This window comes from Grammomys surdaster, unplaced genomic scaffold (assembly GCF_004785775.1).
Source record: "Grammomys surdaster isolate TR1022 unplaced genomic scaffold, NIH_TR_1.0 134, whole genome shotgun sequence".
In the NCBI taxonomy this organism is placed as follows: Eukaryota; Metazoa; Chordata; class Mammalia; order Rodentia; family Muridae; genus Grammomys; species Grammomys surdaster.
In genome coordinates, this window is record NW_021604592.1 from 1,886,941 (window position 1) to 1,906,918 (window position 19,978).

Below are 19,978 nucleotides of genomic sequence, written 5' to 3' on the forward strand. Positions count from 1 at the left end.
AGAGAGAGAGAGAGAGAGAGAGAGAGAGACTTCCACCAGGATATTATACATATTATGTATTTCATGTAACTTTTAAAAAGAACACTTCATCTTTCAAATATGCCTCCAGGAACTGATCTGTGGGCAGATGAAGTTGGTTTTATTTTAACTAGTTTAGTGGTTGAAACACAGTAATGAAATCAGCACCTGAGTTCATCAGCAGACATGACTTTTTTGGACTTCACTACATCTACACCAGCTCCAGCCATTTTATTCCTCATACCCAGCAACTTGTGACTTTCCATCACAGAAAAGCAAAGGAGTGGTGATGAGATTGAACACTGCGATCATTTCAATATCAACACTTTCTTCCTTTGGAACGAAAATCCTTTCTATGTGCATGTGCATGGTTGTTTTTGTAAACATCACTCCTATGTCCCCTCTCAGTATCCATAGAAAATAGATTTGTAAGCCATGACATTTCTAGGGACATAACCCATTACAGTGTTTTGCATTTGTTATGTGAATATATGTATATATTCTTCAGGTCAGAAAAGCAGGAAAAATAAAAACCATAGGAACAAAACTAGGAGCCTACCAATGGGGAATTCAAAACTATGTAAAAACATGACTTTTTTCAATCTCTAAGCTGTTAAATTTTTGTAAAACTGTCAAATGGTGAAATTAAATGGATATAAATAAGATTTTATTTACAATACGTTATGCATAAAAATTATCAACACTTTCCAGCCTATAAAATCACAAAAATGGTATGATCAATAGATTGACAAATAGATGATTGATACATGCATATGTATATTCAGACATATATGCATACATGGATAAATAGAAAATAAATATATACAAATTCACTTAAGTTTTTTGCTTGACTAATTATATTGTACCATTTTGAGCCTTGAATAACTGAGGGAGATGAATAAATTCAGGGACTTTACATGAAACTTCAAAATGTGGTGGAAACTGAAGTCATTGGTAACCAGAATTTAAATATATCTGACTGTGGCACATGTGGCTGCAAAGTGTTCCTGATGTGTAGGTAGAACCATGGTTATAGTGAAGTAGTTTGATACAACATGAATGTATACTGCTAGAAATTCTTCTAACTTGTTACCAGTTTGATTTTTGAGTGAGTGTTTCTACTGCAATGTTCAGAATATTTTTTACTGAACCCCATATCCATTTATGAAAACCCACATGTAATCTTAAACTTTTATGACCCCCACAGCCTATTATACAACCCCACATGTGGTCACATTGTATGGTTTAAAAAGTTGGGCAATAATTAATGCAGTATGGATATTCTGTGGGAAGAATTTGAATTACGATGAATTACCTGGATTGCTGATCACTTACAAACACTAAGAACTAGTAACTGGAGAATCAGAGCATTGAACAGTGCCCCAATGGGGTCCTCAAGTGCACTAGGGTCAGCATCCCATCTGTCACCGTCACTGGCTTTTTCCTTGGCCAGTTTCTCTGTAATTCCCACCTACAAATTGACATAAAATGTTTTCTCACAAGAGCCATGTTAATAAGGGTGATCATTTCCCAATAAATACCTGAAAATACAGTATTCTTTCCCAGGAATAAGCACGTAGATTATTAAATAAGAGAAAATGTATGCACTCACCTGATACACAGCGAGAGCCAGCTTCATGCTTGGAAGACAGAAAGTGGAGCAGCTCCCACTCTGTCAACTTTATTTTATGAATAATGAAAAGTAAAGCGAAAATATCAGACTAGAGACACAATTCAGCAAGATACCACCTGACTATCATGGAAAATGTCCTAGATTCAATCCCCAGTACCATAGACAAGACTAAAAACATAAATATTATATCATGTATGGATAAGAAATCTGAAAGTTATCAAATGGGAAGTTGCTATGGAACATAGAGAGTGGAGTGGGAATTGTGTGAACAGGTGGATGGAAGAAGCTTTCGGAATGAAGACATTTCACTGCCACCTAGTGAATGGCCTGGGACTATACACAAAGCAGAGCCCTAAATGGCCGAGTGTGTCCACAGGACAACTAGCATGGCAGCAGCTGTGATAAAGTAGACAGGAAGTAGGCAGTCATTGTTTTACCATCGTGAGAAGACAAAGGAGATGAGTTTCAATTTGCTTAGTATCTAATTCCATTGGAAAGCTAAGATAAAGTCCCAACTGGCCAGTATCTATTTTAAAATCATGGTTCTATGCCATACATTGTAGCATGTGGAAAGTGTAGATAAGTTCCTCTGCCCATTGGTAGGTGGTCAAGTAGAAGGTGAGTAAAGAGACCTAAACGAGTTTCTAAATGTCTCAGTCACAAGTGAAAAGAGTAACTGGGAGATAAGACGTTTCTCTAATCGGGGCAGGTAGTTCAGTCCGTATTGGAATAACAATCTAGTGGGGTTGGGATGAGAAAGTTCTGCTTAAGTATAAAAGGCAAACTATGAAAACTGATTTGGCAGCTGACATAGGAAGTGAGGAATATAAGAGTTCTGTTCTGTCTAATTTAAGGCTTCATGGGCTCGTAGGCATCCAGACTTAGAAATAATAAGACCAGACTACTGAGGGTAAGAATCTCATGTATGGAAAAGTCATCCAGTGAGACTATGAGTGAAAATTAGAGTATCCTCTACCTAAAACCAGTCTTAAGATATGGGTTTAATTGAAATAGCACAAGGACAAGGTATATATGAAGAAGATAAGAAGATTTCAAACTGAGGTATAAATTATGCAAAGCTTTAGAAAACAGATAAAGGGAAAGAAGCCAGAAAAGAAGGTAGCGCCCAGTGATGTAAGAGGGTGACTAATACTCAAGCAAAGGACAAAGTGTTTTTTGAGAACAGTCAACGGCTCACACACAGGCACAAGACTGGGTAAGGTTATCATGAGAAATGGCCATCAGTTGTCACAAGTGAAGGTTAATGGGAATCCTGACTGGAGCTGATGAAAACCATGTGATGTGATGCCCTACTTTTTCTGCTTAAATTTCACCACCATCCAATGCTGAAGAATTAAGTGGAAAAGTGTGTTATCTAGACTATAAATTCCAGCACAGAAATATTGACTATTAAATAAATGTTAAAAAAAAATCCTATGCCACATGATATAAAAGGCAAATTAAAGAGCCTTCATGACATCATCGGTACTTTAAATATGTTCTAGTCTGAGAGGTTTCTAAATGTTAACACCATTTTCTACAAGGTTGAGAGGTAATTTTTGGAAGTTTATATTCACAATTTCCCATTTATTAGTTTGACACCTTGCATATTTTAGTCATGAAGTAGAAATGGTGATATTTCCCAAGTATTATTTGACCTAAAGCAATGAAAAAAAAAAAGAATTGTACCAGGAAGAAATGTGCGACTTACGACTATTCTTTTTTCCTCTTACCCAGGTATGGTGACATGGTACCAAAAACCATAGCAGGGAAGATTTTTGGGTCTATCTGCTCACTGAGCGGAGTCTTGGTCATTGCACTACCAGTGCCCGTGATCGTGTCTAACTTCAGTCGGATCTACCACCAAAACCAACGAGCAGACAAACGAAGGGCACAGAAGGTAGGTGCTGAACTCTGTGAAGGCATTACCTTCTGTCACTTTTTATAATAAGCTACAAAATCCTTGTCACTCATTCAATACTGGATTAATGATGAAAAGACCGTAGCATCTCAGCAGCTTAAAACAAGGGATTGAGTTTTAACTGGTGAGAAGGGATATTGAACATGACCATGCTACTGGTCCATTATTGGTCTGCAAATGGAGACTCCCTGTGAGCTGCCCCTCTACAGTCATGGACACGATGAAGCACATTCTGTCTCACACAGCCTCTCCTGAAGTGACCCCAGACTCTGGCACCTGTGCTGCCTTAGCCAAAGCTGGTCACACAGCCCCAGCTAGATTAACTATAGGCAGACAATGGCCACAATGTGATAGTAGGTAGAAAGCAAGGCGTAATTGTGAACAGTGCTAATAACCATTTATTCATACATATATGCTTAAGATTTTTTTTATTAAAATCTTATTTCTAGATCTGATTCATTTAGTTCTTACTCCCTCAGAAGTCGGGCTGCTTCTAATAAACAAGGGAGCTGTTAACAAGAACCAAGATGTGTATGTCAGCTATTTTGCTCAGTTTAGAGAGGAAATCGGAAAATCCTGAGTATTTAGACTTAAGTTGTTGGGGGAGTTTGCTTTTGTTTTTACCTAGCCCAGTAGTTTCCTGTGTCTCTGAACTTTGAGTCAATTATTTAACTCCTCCAAAAAATAATTTCACCATATACTTATGTGTAAATGGAGAAACAATAAGATTATGATAATATGCAAAAGTATAAAATCTGTGTAAGCTTATAGTTAACTTATAATGACATTAGCAACATTTAATATTTACTGATGACTTATTTTAGACTAGACAATGGTATAAGGTCCAAATAAATGATTTATATAGTCTTCACCAAACCCTAAGATTTGGTCACCATAATTCTTCCCATTTAATGGACTGAATCCGTAAGCTTCCAGCAATCAAGCCATTCTAAGATCATGTTAACCAATAAATTCAAGAGCAACCATTCAGTGTAAGTAGGAACCCTCATAAGGTAGCCCTTGGATAATTTCAGTGATTCCATATAGGTACAAGCACGTTCCACAGAGACCTCATTTATGACCAACGTCAGAGAGCATTTTCCTTCAGCTTGTTCAGCCTTGGAGCTGCTTGCTTTAAGGAGTACCTCCCACCCCCATTGGTGAAGTTATCTAGCTTCAAATTACTATCCAGAGCAGTAATAAATATTTCAGCAGTAACAATATTTAGAAGGGAATATCTGTGATGCATTTGGACAAGCAGAGATGTAAGAACTGATCTCAGGTTCCTCTATAAAGAACATCTCATGTGATTCTAGCCACACAGAGCACTCAGAGGCACTGTCTGAAATAGCAGTTGTCCCCCAAAAAGATTAACTCAGACCATTTACCTGTCTCCATTCTAGGGCTTTTGAAGAACTACTTACAGAAAAACAATCTGAAGCACAAGTATGATTTTATTTTTTTAAAATCCTAGCATATTTATGTTTTTCTGAAAATAATATCATGTGTAATGATAAAAAAAAGCCACTCTGAGAACATCTTTAGAATACTAGAATTTCCTAAAAGCTAGCAGTCTAAATCTGAAACAAGCTAAAAGAAAGAATGTTAAGTGCAATCTCTGCAGAACGTGCCCTGTACCTTCATGGGCTCACTGGTACTCACTCAAGGGCTACCTTGTAAGCATTTATACTTGGTGTACAAGATGCTGTACATTGCTAACAAGCATGTCGAAACTCCCTGATGGGACAAGTTACAAAGCTAGAAAAACACATAGAAGTATTTGTGCCTAAGTAAACTTGAAGACCAAAATTGAATAGATAAGACATTATAAAGTAAATAATGACAGTGTATTTTTTTATTATCAAGCTATTTTTATATCCTAAACTTCCACCATGACATAATGAATTTTATACCAGAGAAATTGACTTAATAAACCCAGATAAAATAACCTAATACAGTATTTCAGTAAACATCCTATAATCAGCTGGGTGGTGGTGGCACACGCCTTTAATCCCAGCACTTGGGAGGCAGAGGCAGGCGGATTTCTGAGTTCGAGGCCAGCCTGGTCTACAGAGTGAGTTCCAGGACAGCCTGGGCTACACAGAGAAACCCTGTCTCGAAAAACAAACAAACAAACAAACAAACAAACAAAAATCCTATGATCAATAAACGGAGCATAAGCGCAAGAACAAAATGTATATTAAATAAAATATGTTATCAAGTAGTTATTTTTTACTTTCTGGGATATTAAAAACAAAACAGACTAAACTTCCATTATACTAAGATGATTTGTATTAATCTGGGCCAGGAGACTGAGTGACTCAGTAGGTCTCACAGTTGCAAAAAGAAATTACCAATAATTCAACCAAGCAGGCAGTCTTTCAGTAAGAATTTAATAAAAAAGCAACACTAAAATAGACAAAGTAAAATAATATTGTAAAATTGTTATTTTCTGTGCTTAGGTCTGTAGCTGACTCCAATGTAAAGCAAGGAAGAAAACATACATTGCATGTGTGAAAGGGATTTCCTGTCCGTTCTGCCAGGGGATTGCCCTTTTGACCCTTCCACACACCAAGCCCTCTTTCTGCTTTTCCTACACATTCCCATCTTATTAACTCCACTCTTCTCAGGCCTTGATAGTCTTTACTTAAAGAAGACAGGCATAAAATGTGATATCTCGTCTACTGACCGCGACTACTGGCCATTGCATCTTACTATCAATTTTTCATCCAGTCAGTCAAAAATCATTTATCGACTAGATTTTATTTGCCAGAAATGAATCTTAATTGGTCGAATACCAGATCATAAGGGTGACATTTTGAAGCAAGAGGCTGCTCTGTTTTTAAATATGAATAAGACTACATAGTCACCTACCTATTCAACACTCAAGCATACCATAAGTATGACTTAATAAAGCCACAACAACTGCTTTCATCTGGGATTTCTAGTATGCCATGGGTGATTTTAATGTGATATCATAGTCATAATTATTTGAAGGTTATGTCATTATTTCAGTTTTACAGAGGCTTTGTGTGTGATCACAGTTATATTAGTTAAATTCCAAGACCAGAAAACTTTAGCATTATTCAAATATAGACGTATTTATATGTGTGTATAAACACATAATATATACAAAAATTTAAAAATATTAAATAGATAAATATGTTTATATGTATACATATGTATGTATTATATATTTGTGTATTTTAATTTCCCTATATATATTAGAAAGATAGATAGATAGATAGATAGATAGATAGATAGATAGATAGATAGATAGATAATAGAGATATACCCTCTCCTCTGATGCCTACTTACATGTTTCCTTGCCTATCTTTCCTAGCTGTGAGTCTTTTTTGTTGTCTGTTTATTTCACTCATCCACTTTACTGAGCTACATCTCAGCACTGTGCCTGCCAGTGCTGCCCTCCTGGGATTACCCACACTCCAGAGCTGGGAATAGCACAGAGTCTAAGACACTGTCTTCCACTTTCATCTTGGGTTGCTCTGGCTTGTTTCATTTCTAGGCCAGCTATTTTCCTTAGCAAATGGAAACAATCCAATAAGCTCCTTCAGACCTTCAAAGCTGACAAAGCTTCGTATCCTAAATCCACATGGACCATTTGAGCATTAAATGAATGAAACAGCCTGCAGTGTAATGTCTGGAACACATGGTTTGGGCAGGGAGTATGGGGGCCAATATTTCATCAGTGATGAATTATCTCAGATTAGTAAGAAGAGAGACATTCTCTCATTCCCTACGTTGCCTAGGATACCTTTACTTTTCTAAAGTATTGAAAATATTTCTTGATTCAGTAACACCGTGGTTCAAAACATTTACTAAAACTTCATCCTAATTTGCATTCTCACTACTGGCATTTTGCCACTGCAAGAAGCTGCTATTTTCTACAAGGTGCAAGCAGGGGACCGAAAGGACTCTTCTCTCTTAACCTCTCATTACACAGCAAGTATTGCCATGGCTGTCATACTGAGTAGGTCATAAGAAAAGTGAGTTTCTGAAGTAACTTTGTAAAATAATCTCCTTCAATTATCTGCTGGAACCAAAGCTATAATCACAGATAGTAAAGGCTAGATTTCAACAGGTATTTGGTAAGGCACTCCACAGGATGAGTTAAGCCAATTAACTCACAGTATTACAGCAAACCAAGAGAAAAGTCTTGGCTGAAATTAAGACAGGTGGACTGGTGTTTCTTTTGCTAATATAGTACATGGCTTAACAAAAAATGGCTGTTCTGCCTTTAAAGCAATTATTTTACAGATTAGGACTCTATATGTATTATGAGTTGCTACTATTTATAGATTTCCTGTTTTGTGATGAAAGATATGTCATTGTGGTGTTCTGGACAGACAGTGGTTTGGGTTATGGCATATGGCTCAAGGAATGAAATCAGTGTTACTCAATATTGCAGCCTAATGCTGAGAGAATGACATGGGAGAGAGAAGTAACTGTGATATGGGAAATGTAATATACAAGATAGTGGAGGACGGAGGGAGGGCAGGGGAAGGTGGGAGGGGAAAGGAGCAAAAAAAAATCCAGAAGATAGATAGAGAGAGGTCTGAAACAGCAAAAGAACAAGAGGGAGAAGGTAGACCAAATCGAGCAATGAGTGTTTGAGGAGATTAACAGATTGGGATCACAATAAGCACTTTCTGGGAATCAATAGATAAATTGCTTGTTTGTAAATGATTAGGGCAATTCTAGGTAATTTCCCAACATGCTTGTCATTGCCGTTGTTTTGTTGAGTCTGGACTGAAATGCTAGCACTGCCTCAAGCTTTTGAAGATAAAAGTCTTTTTTCTACCTTCCAACTTAATTCTCCAGTACCGGCTCAATATGTTCAGGGATCTCAGTATTACACTGACAACAGAAGTGCAATTTGTCGATTGTTCACGTCACACACAAGTGATCTTGATACAGTACATGATTTTAAAATGGGATCGACACGCAGAAAAGCATAAGTTTTAGGGTGAAGAGAGAGTAGACCTGAAGCCATGATGATAGATGACCGTCTAGTGCATGAGAGTGGTCAGCACTGCTCTCCAGGAAGTAATGTAAAGGGGAATTCCATAAAACCTACACTCACACACACACACACACATACACACATACACACACACACACACACACACACACACACACACACACACACTTTGAAACAAAAACAAGTCTGCCATCAAAATTTTATCACCCTACTCGAAGCACATGGCCTTGCTTTCAAAGGCTGCTTTAAAGCTTTGATTGGTGATGTATGCCTGTGATCCCAGCACAGCAGAGGTGGCTATAGGGGGCTAAGAAACAACGCAATGACAGCCATAAGTCCAACCTCAGCTATTTAGTATACTAGGGGCCAACCTTGGTTACATAAGAGCCTGCCTCAAAGCAGCAACAAATAGTTAATTGTGGTGAAACATGCCCATGGCCCCAGATTTACAGGAAGGACGATCACTGAAGTAAGATTACTAGTTGAAGGCTAAGTTCCTCCACTTAATAAAACCCTTTCTCAAAAGTATTAAAACACAGTGGCTAAAAAGATGGATCAGCAGTTAAGAATGCTTGCCATTCTTCCATAAGAGTGGAGTTCAGTTCCTACCATTCCAATCAACTGGTTCAAAACCACCTGGAATTTCAGCTCCAGGGGATTCGATGACATAATTACATTATATCCCTCCTCCTTTTTCCTCCTTCCAACACCTTTCCATGTGCCCTCCCCCCCCCCAGCTTCTCAGGCAAACAAATCTCCTAAATGTCCCCTGTTCCCTGTCAAATTACAAAGCAGAAAAGACTGGGGATGTAAAAAAAAAAAACCCAAAGGAATTAATAGTTGGCTAAATAAACTATGCTTCCTTTTAACAGTGGCATATCATACAGCCATAAAATCTGTAGCACAGGTAGTCTCAGAATGTACTCCTGGATGAAGTTTCCAGATGTATACATCAAATAAACTGCAGAAGAATGTGAGCTGTGTTCTTCCAGCAATGTGTATGTGTCCATCCTGAGCTTCTGACAGGAGATACAAAAGCCTGAAACTGACCAACTGAATGAGCATCTGAAATTCTCAAACAGAAGAGCAGTCTAAAGTTTAAATAATCGTATACGACCATCCTGATAGACTCACTGCTTTCTTCATCTCAACAGAGTCAAGAGTGAAATAGAAATCAGATGAATATGTCTTTGTATAGACCCGTGGGGACAAATTACCTAAATTCAAGGATTCTAAGATTCTGTAGTACTCAGCATGGGCTCCACGTTGGACAATTCACCAGCATAATTGTAAAAGAACTTAGGCAAGATCTCTGCATGCTCCTGAGTAGGGAATTTAGAAAGGGAGCGAGGGAAAGGGGTAATGGGAGGGAAGGAGAAGGGAAAGTGAGGGGGGACACGTGAAGAACAAAGGAAAAAAGGACAGAAGTTAAAGAACTAGAAATCAAGTTAGGGAAGAGTAGAGAGGGATAAGCTAACAAGGTAGGGGAGGGAGGAGAATTTGCAACTGAGTCCTGGAAAGAAGTTGCTAATTTACAAAAAGAAACCAGTGATATAAACAAGAATTGACAGCTGCTTTGGTGGGCCTGTGGCTTCTACTTCACTGGGTTACTCAGATCGCAGTAAGTGTAAATGCAAGTCAAGTGATACTGTTATTTGGCTCCTGACAAAACTGAAAGAATAACACAGTGATTTGATGTATGGTATGCACGACTACATACATCACATACACAATCATAAATAATATTTTTTCAAAGAGTTTATTCTCTGACTTATAAACAAAACTTACTATAAAAAAATTCCAATTCTGAAATGCATAAGCTAAGCCAACTCCAAGACAGTTAATAATAAAACATTCAAAATGGGAAGGACACTTTTCAATTGTTTTATCTGGGACACTGGCTTACATTCAAAATGTCTGCTGACCGAGGGGTTACACAGAATGTGTTTTCTGTGGTCTGGAACTGTGGCTCAGTGGGTAAAGGCATTGCATCCCACAACCTAGGTTTTAAATCCAGAAAACAGGGATGAGAGATCTGTCTCTACAGAGGACACATGTATGAGTCATGGCACACACATCTACATACAATCATGCACACAATAATAAAGAATACTTTTTCAAAAAAAAGAACACTCCACTGTTTAGACAAATAAAAAAAGAAATATTTAACTCATCATTCAAGTTATTACTTAATTCTAGAACTTTCGTTGATCGCTTTGTTACCTTCCACAGTAGTATTTACCAAGTTGTCAACTGTCTGAAAGAAGTTACAACACCCTCTTTCTGTAAAGATGTGGTCTAGAAGGGGGGGCACATGATGATACTGATGGTTATATAACTTAATATAAAGTGCAGAATAAACCTAAATTCTCATGACAGCCATTATAAAAAAGAATATTTGTTTCAAAGAGGTGATTCTCTGACTCATAAACAGGATTCCTTTGTGTTGACAGGATGTTTGTTGTTGTTTTTTTTTTTCTTTTCTGTAGAAAGCGAGGCTGGCCAGGATCCGGGCAGCCAAAAGTGGAAGTGCAAATGCTTACATGCAGAGCAAGCGGAATGGGCTACTGAGCAGCCAGCTGCAGGTACAGCCAAGCCCTTCGCTTCTTTGTAACCATGGGCTCATCAGCATGATGGTGATTCAGTTCCACTTAATCATATGATTTTATTGTGGCTGATTATGAAAATGACTACTGGAACAACAAAATGTCATTTTTATAACTTTCCACTGTACGTTCTAGTTGCCTATAACACCTCAGAAACTGTGTTAGGAGACAGTGCCGGTGGTTATGGCTTCTCTTTCCAATAAGGAATTCCAACTTCTAATTGTCCACTGTGTCATCCTGTCCACTGTGAAATCAATGATCTGAAAGATCCCCAATCATTTGACTGTTTAATTATTTTTATATCAAAATTGCATATGTATAATTTGATAGGGGTCAAGGGGGAGATATGATCTCTTCCTCTTCTTTTGATGGAGAAAGAATAGTATTCAGTAAGTGTTACAAAGATCACAGAGGCAAAGCAGAACTTGATAAACTCTTATTGATAGGGACTTGAATTTCCAATTCAAGGATGTATAAGCTTAAAAGACCAAATGGAAATGTATCCACTGATCACCCAGACTTAATTACACATTTGTCTTTTTTTAGTAAGTGCCGATGGTTAATCTCAGAAAGCAGGCCAGGTAGCTCTGCGCATGTGTAGCCCAGATTCTCCTAGTCTGCAAATTAACGAGAAAGTTCTGTGTCTTCCCTATGTTACAGTCCTCAGAAGACGAACCGGCCTTCGTTAGCAAATCTGGATCTAGCTTCGAGACACAACACCACCACCTGCTTCACTGCCTGGAGAAAACCACGGTAAGGAGATAGCAGGGCAGGGTTGCAGTCTTGTACTTGACAGCACTTCTGTTTGCTTCTGTGCAAATGTCAAATTTCCAAGCAGAATTTGATCTTCTGCATCCCAAGAAAGCTTGCTGAAAAGCAAGGTGACAGAAAATTTCACAGCAGTTGACATGACTTAATAAGGACTCAACTTGGAACTTCCTAGAGTTATCATACATGATCGGCCCTAAGTAGCTGCCTTAACTTCATTCCAAGACACCATATGTATGATGAAATTTATCTTCCAGTAACGACTGAATCAAATATTGCTTTTTTCTCCATTTATAAAATGATGTAAACAGGAAGAACAATACAATTTCAAGTGTCTGCATCTAAATTAAGAAGCGAACAAAGCTGTAACAAAAACGGAGGTATCAGAAGAGAACATATCTCTGTTATTCACAGGTGTGATGAAGAGAGGCAGATATTTGAAAATGGTCTCTCTTTAGTCCAGTATGATGGTACTTGGTCACAGAGTGTCCCTAGAGACAGTGAAACCTCCATTTCCTCACTTGGATGTAATCAGTGGGAATTTTTCCACAGGGACATTACCCAGTATTAAGATAGCTGTCCATGGGCATCACAGTCTGTGACCACAAAGCAGAACAAAGCACCCTTCATGTGTGAATCAAGTCAGCTCACTCACAAGTGATACATTATAAATAGTCTGAATCCCATCACAAGTGATACATTATAAATAGTCTGAATCCCAACATATCTCCTATCAACTTGTTTATCCAGAGAGTCATTCAGCAGATACATAATCACTTGTCTGCTCTGTACCCACAAGAGAGCCAGATCCATGGTATTGTGAAATCAGGATGAACTCCATCACCACCAAGCCTCCATTGCACTATTCCTGCAAAACAAGAATAATAGATGTAACTGGAGAAGGGCGGTGAGCCATGCATAAGCAAGGCAGGTCCACAGTCTGGGCCAATGAGGATCCGTGCGTGGGCGGGCTCAGGAAAATCTTCCTGTGCATCTTTCAGTTCTTTGGAGGGTTGATAGATACAGATGAGTTTGGAATTAGTTGGGCAAAGACATGGGGGTATCTCAGGCTCACACTTAAAAGATGATGTAAGTAAAGGAAGAGGGTAGAGAAGCAGATGAGGAGGCAGCAAAAGAATCCAAAGGTCCCCAGAAGGTACATAAAGACTCCAAGAGAAAGACACAGCCAGGTTGCTGTGCTGTTGGGGTGGTTATCTAACAATAAGTGGAAAATTTTAGAGATTTAACTAGGGCAGTTTCATGATTGTATTTAAAATTTAAATAACATTATACCTGTACTTCTAATGTAATAGCTAGAGAACGCTTTAAAATTAAGTGATAGATTAAAGATAGATTGATTTTTCTTTCTCATGTCTTTTCCACTATTTTACCACTGAAGAACATTTCTTAATAAAAAAAAAATTGTTTTTAGCTTTGAGCTACTTAGAAAATATATACAGCATCCAGAAGCAGACTATCTTCTTTAATTCCAATACCTAACGAGATAAGTTGGATTGCCATGCTTTGTAAATGGTTATCATGTGTGTTGCATGTGCCTTGTAAGAGAAAAACCCAGATTATGAATCCTTTGTGCAAGAAAATTATCACGAAACCCTGACACCTAATCATTGTTCTCTGGACCCCGAACAGTAGAATGTTGAATTCTACATGCTTCAAAATGCTACCCTCAGCAAAGCAATGACAAAATGAGTAACTAAATCAATCTGTTTCCCATTAGGCCATGAATCGCTTCAATTGTTTTACTAATATTTTAGGATGAGAGATGGTTAAGTTAAATTCAAAATGTGCAAAGCCTTCCATTATAAGGCCATTTCTACACGCACGCAGATAAAAATCATAATTGAAATCATTCTCCAGCAATTCGGGCTAAGGAACGTTTGATCTTATGTTTCTGAAGCAGAATTATTCTGTAGGCGTTTCAGGAGATAATTCTTTACTATTTTTACATGAAATTTTATATTGTGGTCTTTAAAGTGTGGTAAGTGAAATGACACATCTCACTGTCCTTGAACAGGGAGTTAGAAAAATAGAAGTGATGAACCACACAGATAAGCAAAGAGGCCACAAAACCTTGGAACTAATCTCTTGCGAGATATCTCTCAGATACGGGCATATAATTTATTTTTTATGAATAAGCAATAGTTTTGTGTATATTGAGAATTTTAGGGTAGCATCAAAAGAAATGGAAAGGCCTGAGGTTTCAGCTTCTAATTAAAGCATTTCTATGCCACATGAAGATGCTTGCTAATACACAGTAGGTAATCTAATTTAGGACATCCTGTTACAGTAGGTCTCATTTTATGTTTAGTTATAATAAAGTCACTATGAGCTTATAAATTCCCTGTGGATATTTTTATGTTCACTTAAGAGTTTTGTTTTGTTTCTTTAGTTTATAACATTCTAATTTTATGCTTAAGTTAATGAATGATATATTTTTAAATGTTGGCCTGCAAATAAACACTGTATTAGCTCTCACACCTCTATCTCCAGATCTAGGTAGAAAGATTCTTTTCCAAGACAAAGTTCCCTAAAGGAATGTTGAATTTGGTATTTTAGTCTTTCTGTGACCCATTGGATCAAGTCTAACCTGAATCTTAGTGTATTTTTAAGTTATGAAAGAAAAGTGTTTAATTTCTTTTAAATTACAAAATCCTTTATCTGCCACCCTCACATTTTCTTACAACTCTCCCACAGAACCATGAGTTTGTGGATGAACAAGTCTTTGAAGAAAGCTGCATGGAAGTGGCCACAGTTAACCGCCCTTCAAGTCACAGTCCCTCTCTCTCTTCACAACAAGGAGTCACCAGCACTTGCTGCTCACGGAGACACAAAAAGACTTTCCGCATTCCTAATGCCAATGTGTCGGGAAGTCATAGAGGCAGTGTGCAAGAGCTCAGTACAATTCAGATCAGATGTGTGGAAAGAACTCCACTATCCAACAGGTACCTGGGGTTGATCTGTACTGTGTAAATGCCTGTCCTGCTGCACAGACCGTGTCTGCTGCAATCATGGTGCAACCAAAGTGGCCTTTAATCCTAGTACCAAGGAAACAAGGGAAAAGTGACAAAGCAAAAATGAGCATATTCGTTAAGGGTCTAAAGCTGCATCAGGAGGCAGAGGAGATGACTAGTTACATAAATCAATTGCCATAGAAGCCTAAAGACTTAGAGTCCAGTTCTTTAGAATCCACATAAAAGCCAGCCATACATTGCAGTTATGTAAAATCCCATCACTTGGGAGGCAGAGACAGGGAATCCTTCGGATAAGTTGGGGTTGGGTACCGAGACTCTCTGGAGTTGATGAGTCAGAAAGAACCCCGTCTCAATACATGAAATGGAGAACAATCGGGAAGGCATCCACCTCCCTGATCCACTTCCCTCACCTTTCTTCTTGTGCCATGGGAAGTTTACAGTAAGTCTGTCACTTGTAGAAAATGTCAGGCTTCAGATACTTATAGCTAAGCCTTTGAGGTTCTTAACATATGGCTTATCATTAAGTGGGAGCTTTCGAGAAATTGTAACTTTTCTTTTTTTTTTTTTCATGCAACAGCTAGTTTATTCAGAGCATCAGACAATTTATACTTGGGGGGTTTTGAAAAGTCACATGAGTAAAGTGTACAATCACAAAGGAAAGCCACATGTTATAGATAAGCTGCATGAGGTAAAACATGATTTTCCACAGAGGCATATAAACAAATAACAATAGCCAGTTGTAATGAGTAATCTGAAGTAAACTCCCTCCTGCATCTCAGAGGGACATGAAAATCTTTTTAGAACAATTTTCATTGCTTTGAAGAAACTGAGGTTATAAGACACTTGTTTTCTTGAAGTTTTCTCACAAAGTCTCACAGTTCTCCTCAAACAATTCCATTTTTGGGTTGTGTTTCAACAATGATTCAATTTCTGAGGCCCTGTAATGTGCACTGTTTGAAAGTCATCTTTAACAGGTATAGTGAGAACAATTGTTATGGGAACAATTACTGATCGTTGAGCTAGTTTAAACAGGTCTTTTTTTTTTATTTACTTTTTTTTATGAGTTGGGTGTTTTTTTTTTTAATTGGATGATTTATTTACATTTCCTATGTTGTCCCCTTACCCCATCCCCCACCACCCCCTCGGAACCCCCAATCCCCTCGCCCCTCCTCCTTCTTCTCTGTGGATGTAACCTCTATCTACACCCCCCCACTCCCACCTCCCCACCCTCAAAATTCCCACCCCCTGGGGCATCCAGTCTTCATGAGGTCAAGGTTCTCTTCTTCCACCTATGCCCAGCAGGGCCCTCCACTTTTACATATTCAGCTGAAGCCCTGGATCCCCCCCTAAGTGCTCCCAGGCTGGTGGTTTAGACCCTGGGAGCTGTGGTTGGTTGGTATTGTTGCTCTCCTCATGGTGCCACAAACCCTTTCAGCTCCTTCAGTCTTCACTCTAACTCCTCCATTGAGAACCCCATGATCAGTTCAATGGCTAGTTGTGAGCATCTGCCTCTGAATATGTCTGACTCTTGAAGGCCTCTGAGGAGATATCCATATCAGGCTCTTATCAGCATGCACTTCCTGTCTTCCACATCAGCATCTACCTTTGGTGATTGCACATGGGATAGATACTCAGGTGGAGTGGTCTTGAGACGGCCCCTCCTTCAGTTTCTGTCCCTCACTTTGTCTCCATATTTGCTCCCTTGAGTATTTTGTTGCTCCTTCTAAGAAGGACCGAATCACCCCCACTTGGTCTTCCTTCTTTATGGGCTTCATGTGGCCTGTGAGTTGCATCTTGGGCATTTCAAGGTTCTAGGCTAATATCCAATAATCAGTGAGTGAATACCATGTGTGTTCTTTTGTGATTGGCTTACCTCACTCAGGATGATAATTTCTAGTTCCATCCATTTACCTAGGAACCTCTCGAATTCATTGTTTTTAATAGCTGAGTAATACTCCATTGTGTAAATATACCACATTTTTTGAATCCATTCCTCAGTTGAAGGACATCTGGGTTCTTTCCAGCTCCTGGCTATTATAAATAAGGCTGCTATGAACATAGTTGAGCATATGTCCTTGTTATATGTTCGAGCATCTTCTGGGCATATGCCTAGGAGTGGTATAGCTGGATCCTCGGGTAATGCTATGTCCAATTTTCTGAGGAACCGCCACACTGATTTCCAAAGTGGTTGCACCATCTTGCAGTCCCACCAACAATGGAGGAGTGTTCCTCTTTCTCCACACCCTCGCCAGCATCTACTATCACCTGAGTTTTTAATCTTAGCCATTCTGACTGGTGTGAGATGGAATCTCAGGGTTGTTTTGATTTGCATTTCCCTGACGACTAAGGATGCTGAACATTTCTTTAGATGCTTCTCGGCCATTCGAGTTTCTTCCGTTGAAAATTCTTTGTTAAGCTCTATACCCCATTTTTTAATAGGGTAATTTGGTTGTCTGGAGTCTAATTTCTTGAGTTCTTTGTATATATTGGATATTAGCCCTCTATCAGATGAAGGATTGGTAAAGATCTTTTCCCAATTTGTTGGTTGTCGTTTTGTCCTATTGACAGTGTCCTTTGCCTTACAGAAACTTTGCAATTTTATGAAGTCCCATTTGTCAATTCTCGATCTTAGAGCATATGCCATTGGAGTTCTGTTCAGGAACTTTTCCCCTGTGCCCAAGTATTCGAGGCTTTTCCCCACCTTCTCTTCTATTAGTTTCAGTGTATCTGGTTTTATGTGGAGGTCCTTTATCCACATAGACTTGAGCTTTGTACAAGGGGATAAGAATGGATCAATTTTCATTCTTCTACATGTTGTCTTCCAGTTGAACCAGCACCATTTGTTGAAAATGCTGTCCTTTTTCCACTGGACAGTTTTAGCTCCTTTGTCAAAGATCAAGTGACCATAGGAGTGTGGGTTCATTTCTGGGTCTTCAATTCTATTCCATTGATCTTCCTGCCTGTCTCTATACCAATACCAGGTAGTTTTTATCACTATTGCTCTGTAGTACAGCTTGAGGTCAGGGATGGTAATTCCTCCAGAAGTTCTTTTATTGTTGAGAATAGTTTTCGCTATCCTGGGTTTTTTGTTATTCCATATGAATTTGAGAATTTCCTTTTCTAACTCTGTGAAGAATTGAGTTGGGATTTTAATGGGGATTGCATTGAATCTGTAGATTGCTTTTGGCAAGATGGCCATTTTTATTATATTAATCCTGCCAATCCATGAACATGGGAGATCTTTCCATCTTCTGAGATCTTCTTCAATTTCTTTCTTCAGAGACTTGAAGTTCTTGTCATACAGGTCTTTCACTTGCTTGGTTAGATTCACACCAAGGTATTTTATATTATTTGCAACTATTGTGAAGGGTGTCATTTCCCTAATTTCTTTTTCAGTCTGTTTATCTTTCATGTAGAGGAAGGCTACTGATTTGTTTGAGTTGATTTTATAACCAGCCACTTTGCTGAAGTTGTTTATCAGGTTTAGGAGTTCTCTGGTGGAAGTTTGGGGGTCACTTAAGTATACTATCATATCATCTGCAAATAGCGATATTTTGACTTCTTCCTTTCCTATTTGTATCCCTTTGACTTCTTTTTGCTGTCTAATTGCTCTGGCTAAGACTTCCAGTACTATATTGAATAGGTAGGGGGAGAGTGGGCAACCTTGTCTAGTCCCTGATCTTAGTGGGATTGCTTCAAGTTTCTCTCCATTTAGCTTGATGTTGGCTACTGGTTTGCTGTAAATTGCTTTTACTATGTTTAGGTAGGGGCCTTGAATTCCTGATCTTTCCAAGACTTTTATCATGAAGGGATGTTGAATTTTGTCAAATGCTTTCTCAGCATCTAGTGAGATGATCATGTGGTTTTTTTCTTTAAGTTTGTTTATATAGTGGATTACATTGATGGATTTCCGAATATTGAACCATCCCTGCATTCCTGGGATAAAACCTACTTGATCATGATGGATGATTGTTTTGATGTGGTCTTGGATTCGGTTTGCTAGAATTTTATTGAGTATTTTTGCATCGATGTTCATAAGGGAGATTGGTCTGAAGTTCTCTTTCTTTGTCGGGTCCTTGTGGGGTTTGGGTATGAGTGTAATTGTTCCTTCATAGAACGAATTGGGTAGTGTTCCTTCTGTCTCTATTTTGTGGAATAGTTTGAAGAGAATTGGTATTAGGTCTTCCTTGAAGGTCTGATAGAATTCAGCACTAAAACCATCTGGTCCTGGGCTTTTTTTAGTGGGGAGGCTTTTGATGACTGCTGCTATTTCCTGAGGGGTTATGGGACTATTTAGATGGTTTATCTGCTCCTGGTTTAACTTCGGTACCTGGTATCTGTCTAGGAAATTGTCCATTTCATCCAGGTTTTCCAGTTTTGTTGAGTATAGGCCTTTGTAGTAGGATCTGATGATTTTTTGAATTTCTTCAGTTTCTGTTGTTATGTCTCCCTTTTCAGTTCTGATTTTATTAATTTGGATACTGTCTCTGTGCCCTCTGGTTAATCTGGCTAAGGGTTTATCTATCTTGTTGATTTTCTCAAAGAACCAACTCCTGGTTTTATTGATATTTTGTATTGTTCTTTCTGTTTCTATTTGGTTGATTTCAGCCCTGAGTTTGATTATTTCCTGCCTTCTACTCCTCCTGGGTGTATTTGCTTCTTTTTGTTCTAGAGCTTTTAGTTGTGCAGTCAACTTGTTAGTGTGTGCTCTTTCCAGTTTCTTTTTGTAGGCACTTAGAGCTATGAGCTTTCCTCTTAGCACTGCCTTCATGGAGTCCCACAAGTTTTGGTATGATGTGTCCTCATTTTCATTGAATTCTAAAAAGTCTTTTATTTCTTTCTTTATTTCTTCCTTGACCAAGTCATCATTGAGTAGAGAGTTGTTCAGTTTCCATGTGTACGTGGGTTTTCCATTGTTTTTGTCATTATTAAAGACCAGTCTTAGTCCGTGGTGATCTGATAAGATGCAAGGGATTATTTCAATCTTTTTGTATCTGTAGAGGCTTGTTTTGTGACCAATTATATGGTCTATTTTGG

At 38.5% G+C, this 19,978-nt stretch overlaps 1 protein-coding gene across 1 annotated transcript in view; it reads left to right on the forward strand.

Moving 5' to 3' along the window:
- Kcnd2 (potassium voltage-gated channel subfamily D member 2) overlaps nt 1-19,978 on the forward strand; it is a 479,008-nt gene that overhangs the window by 453,376 nt on the left and 5,654 nt on the right. Inside the window, exons 2-5 of the mRNA XM_028762623.1 lie at nt 3,389-3,551; nt 11,064-11,159; nt 11,841-11,933; nt 14,664-14,911. Of these exons, the coding sequence (XP_028618456.1) occupies nt 3,389-3,551; nt 11,064-11,159; nt 11,841-11,933; nt 14,664-14,911 (600 nt within the window). The remainder of the gene's footprint in view (nt 1-3,388; nt 3,552-11,063; nt 11,160-11,840; nt 11,934-14,663; nt 14,912-19,978) is intronic.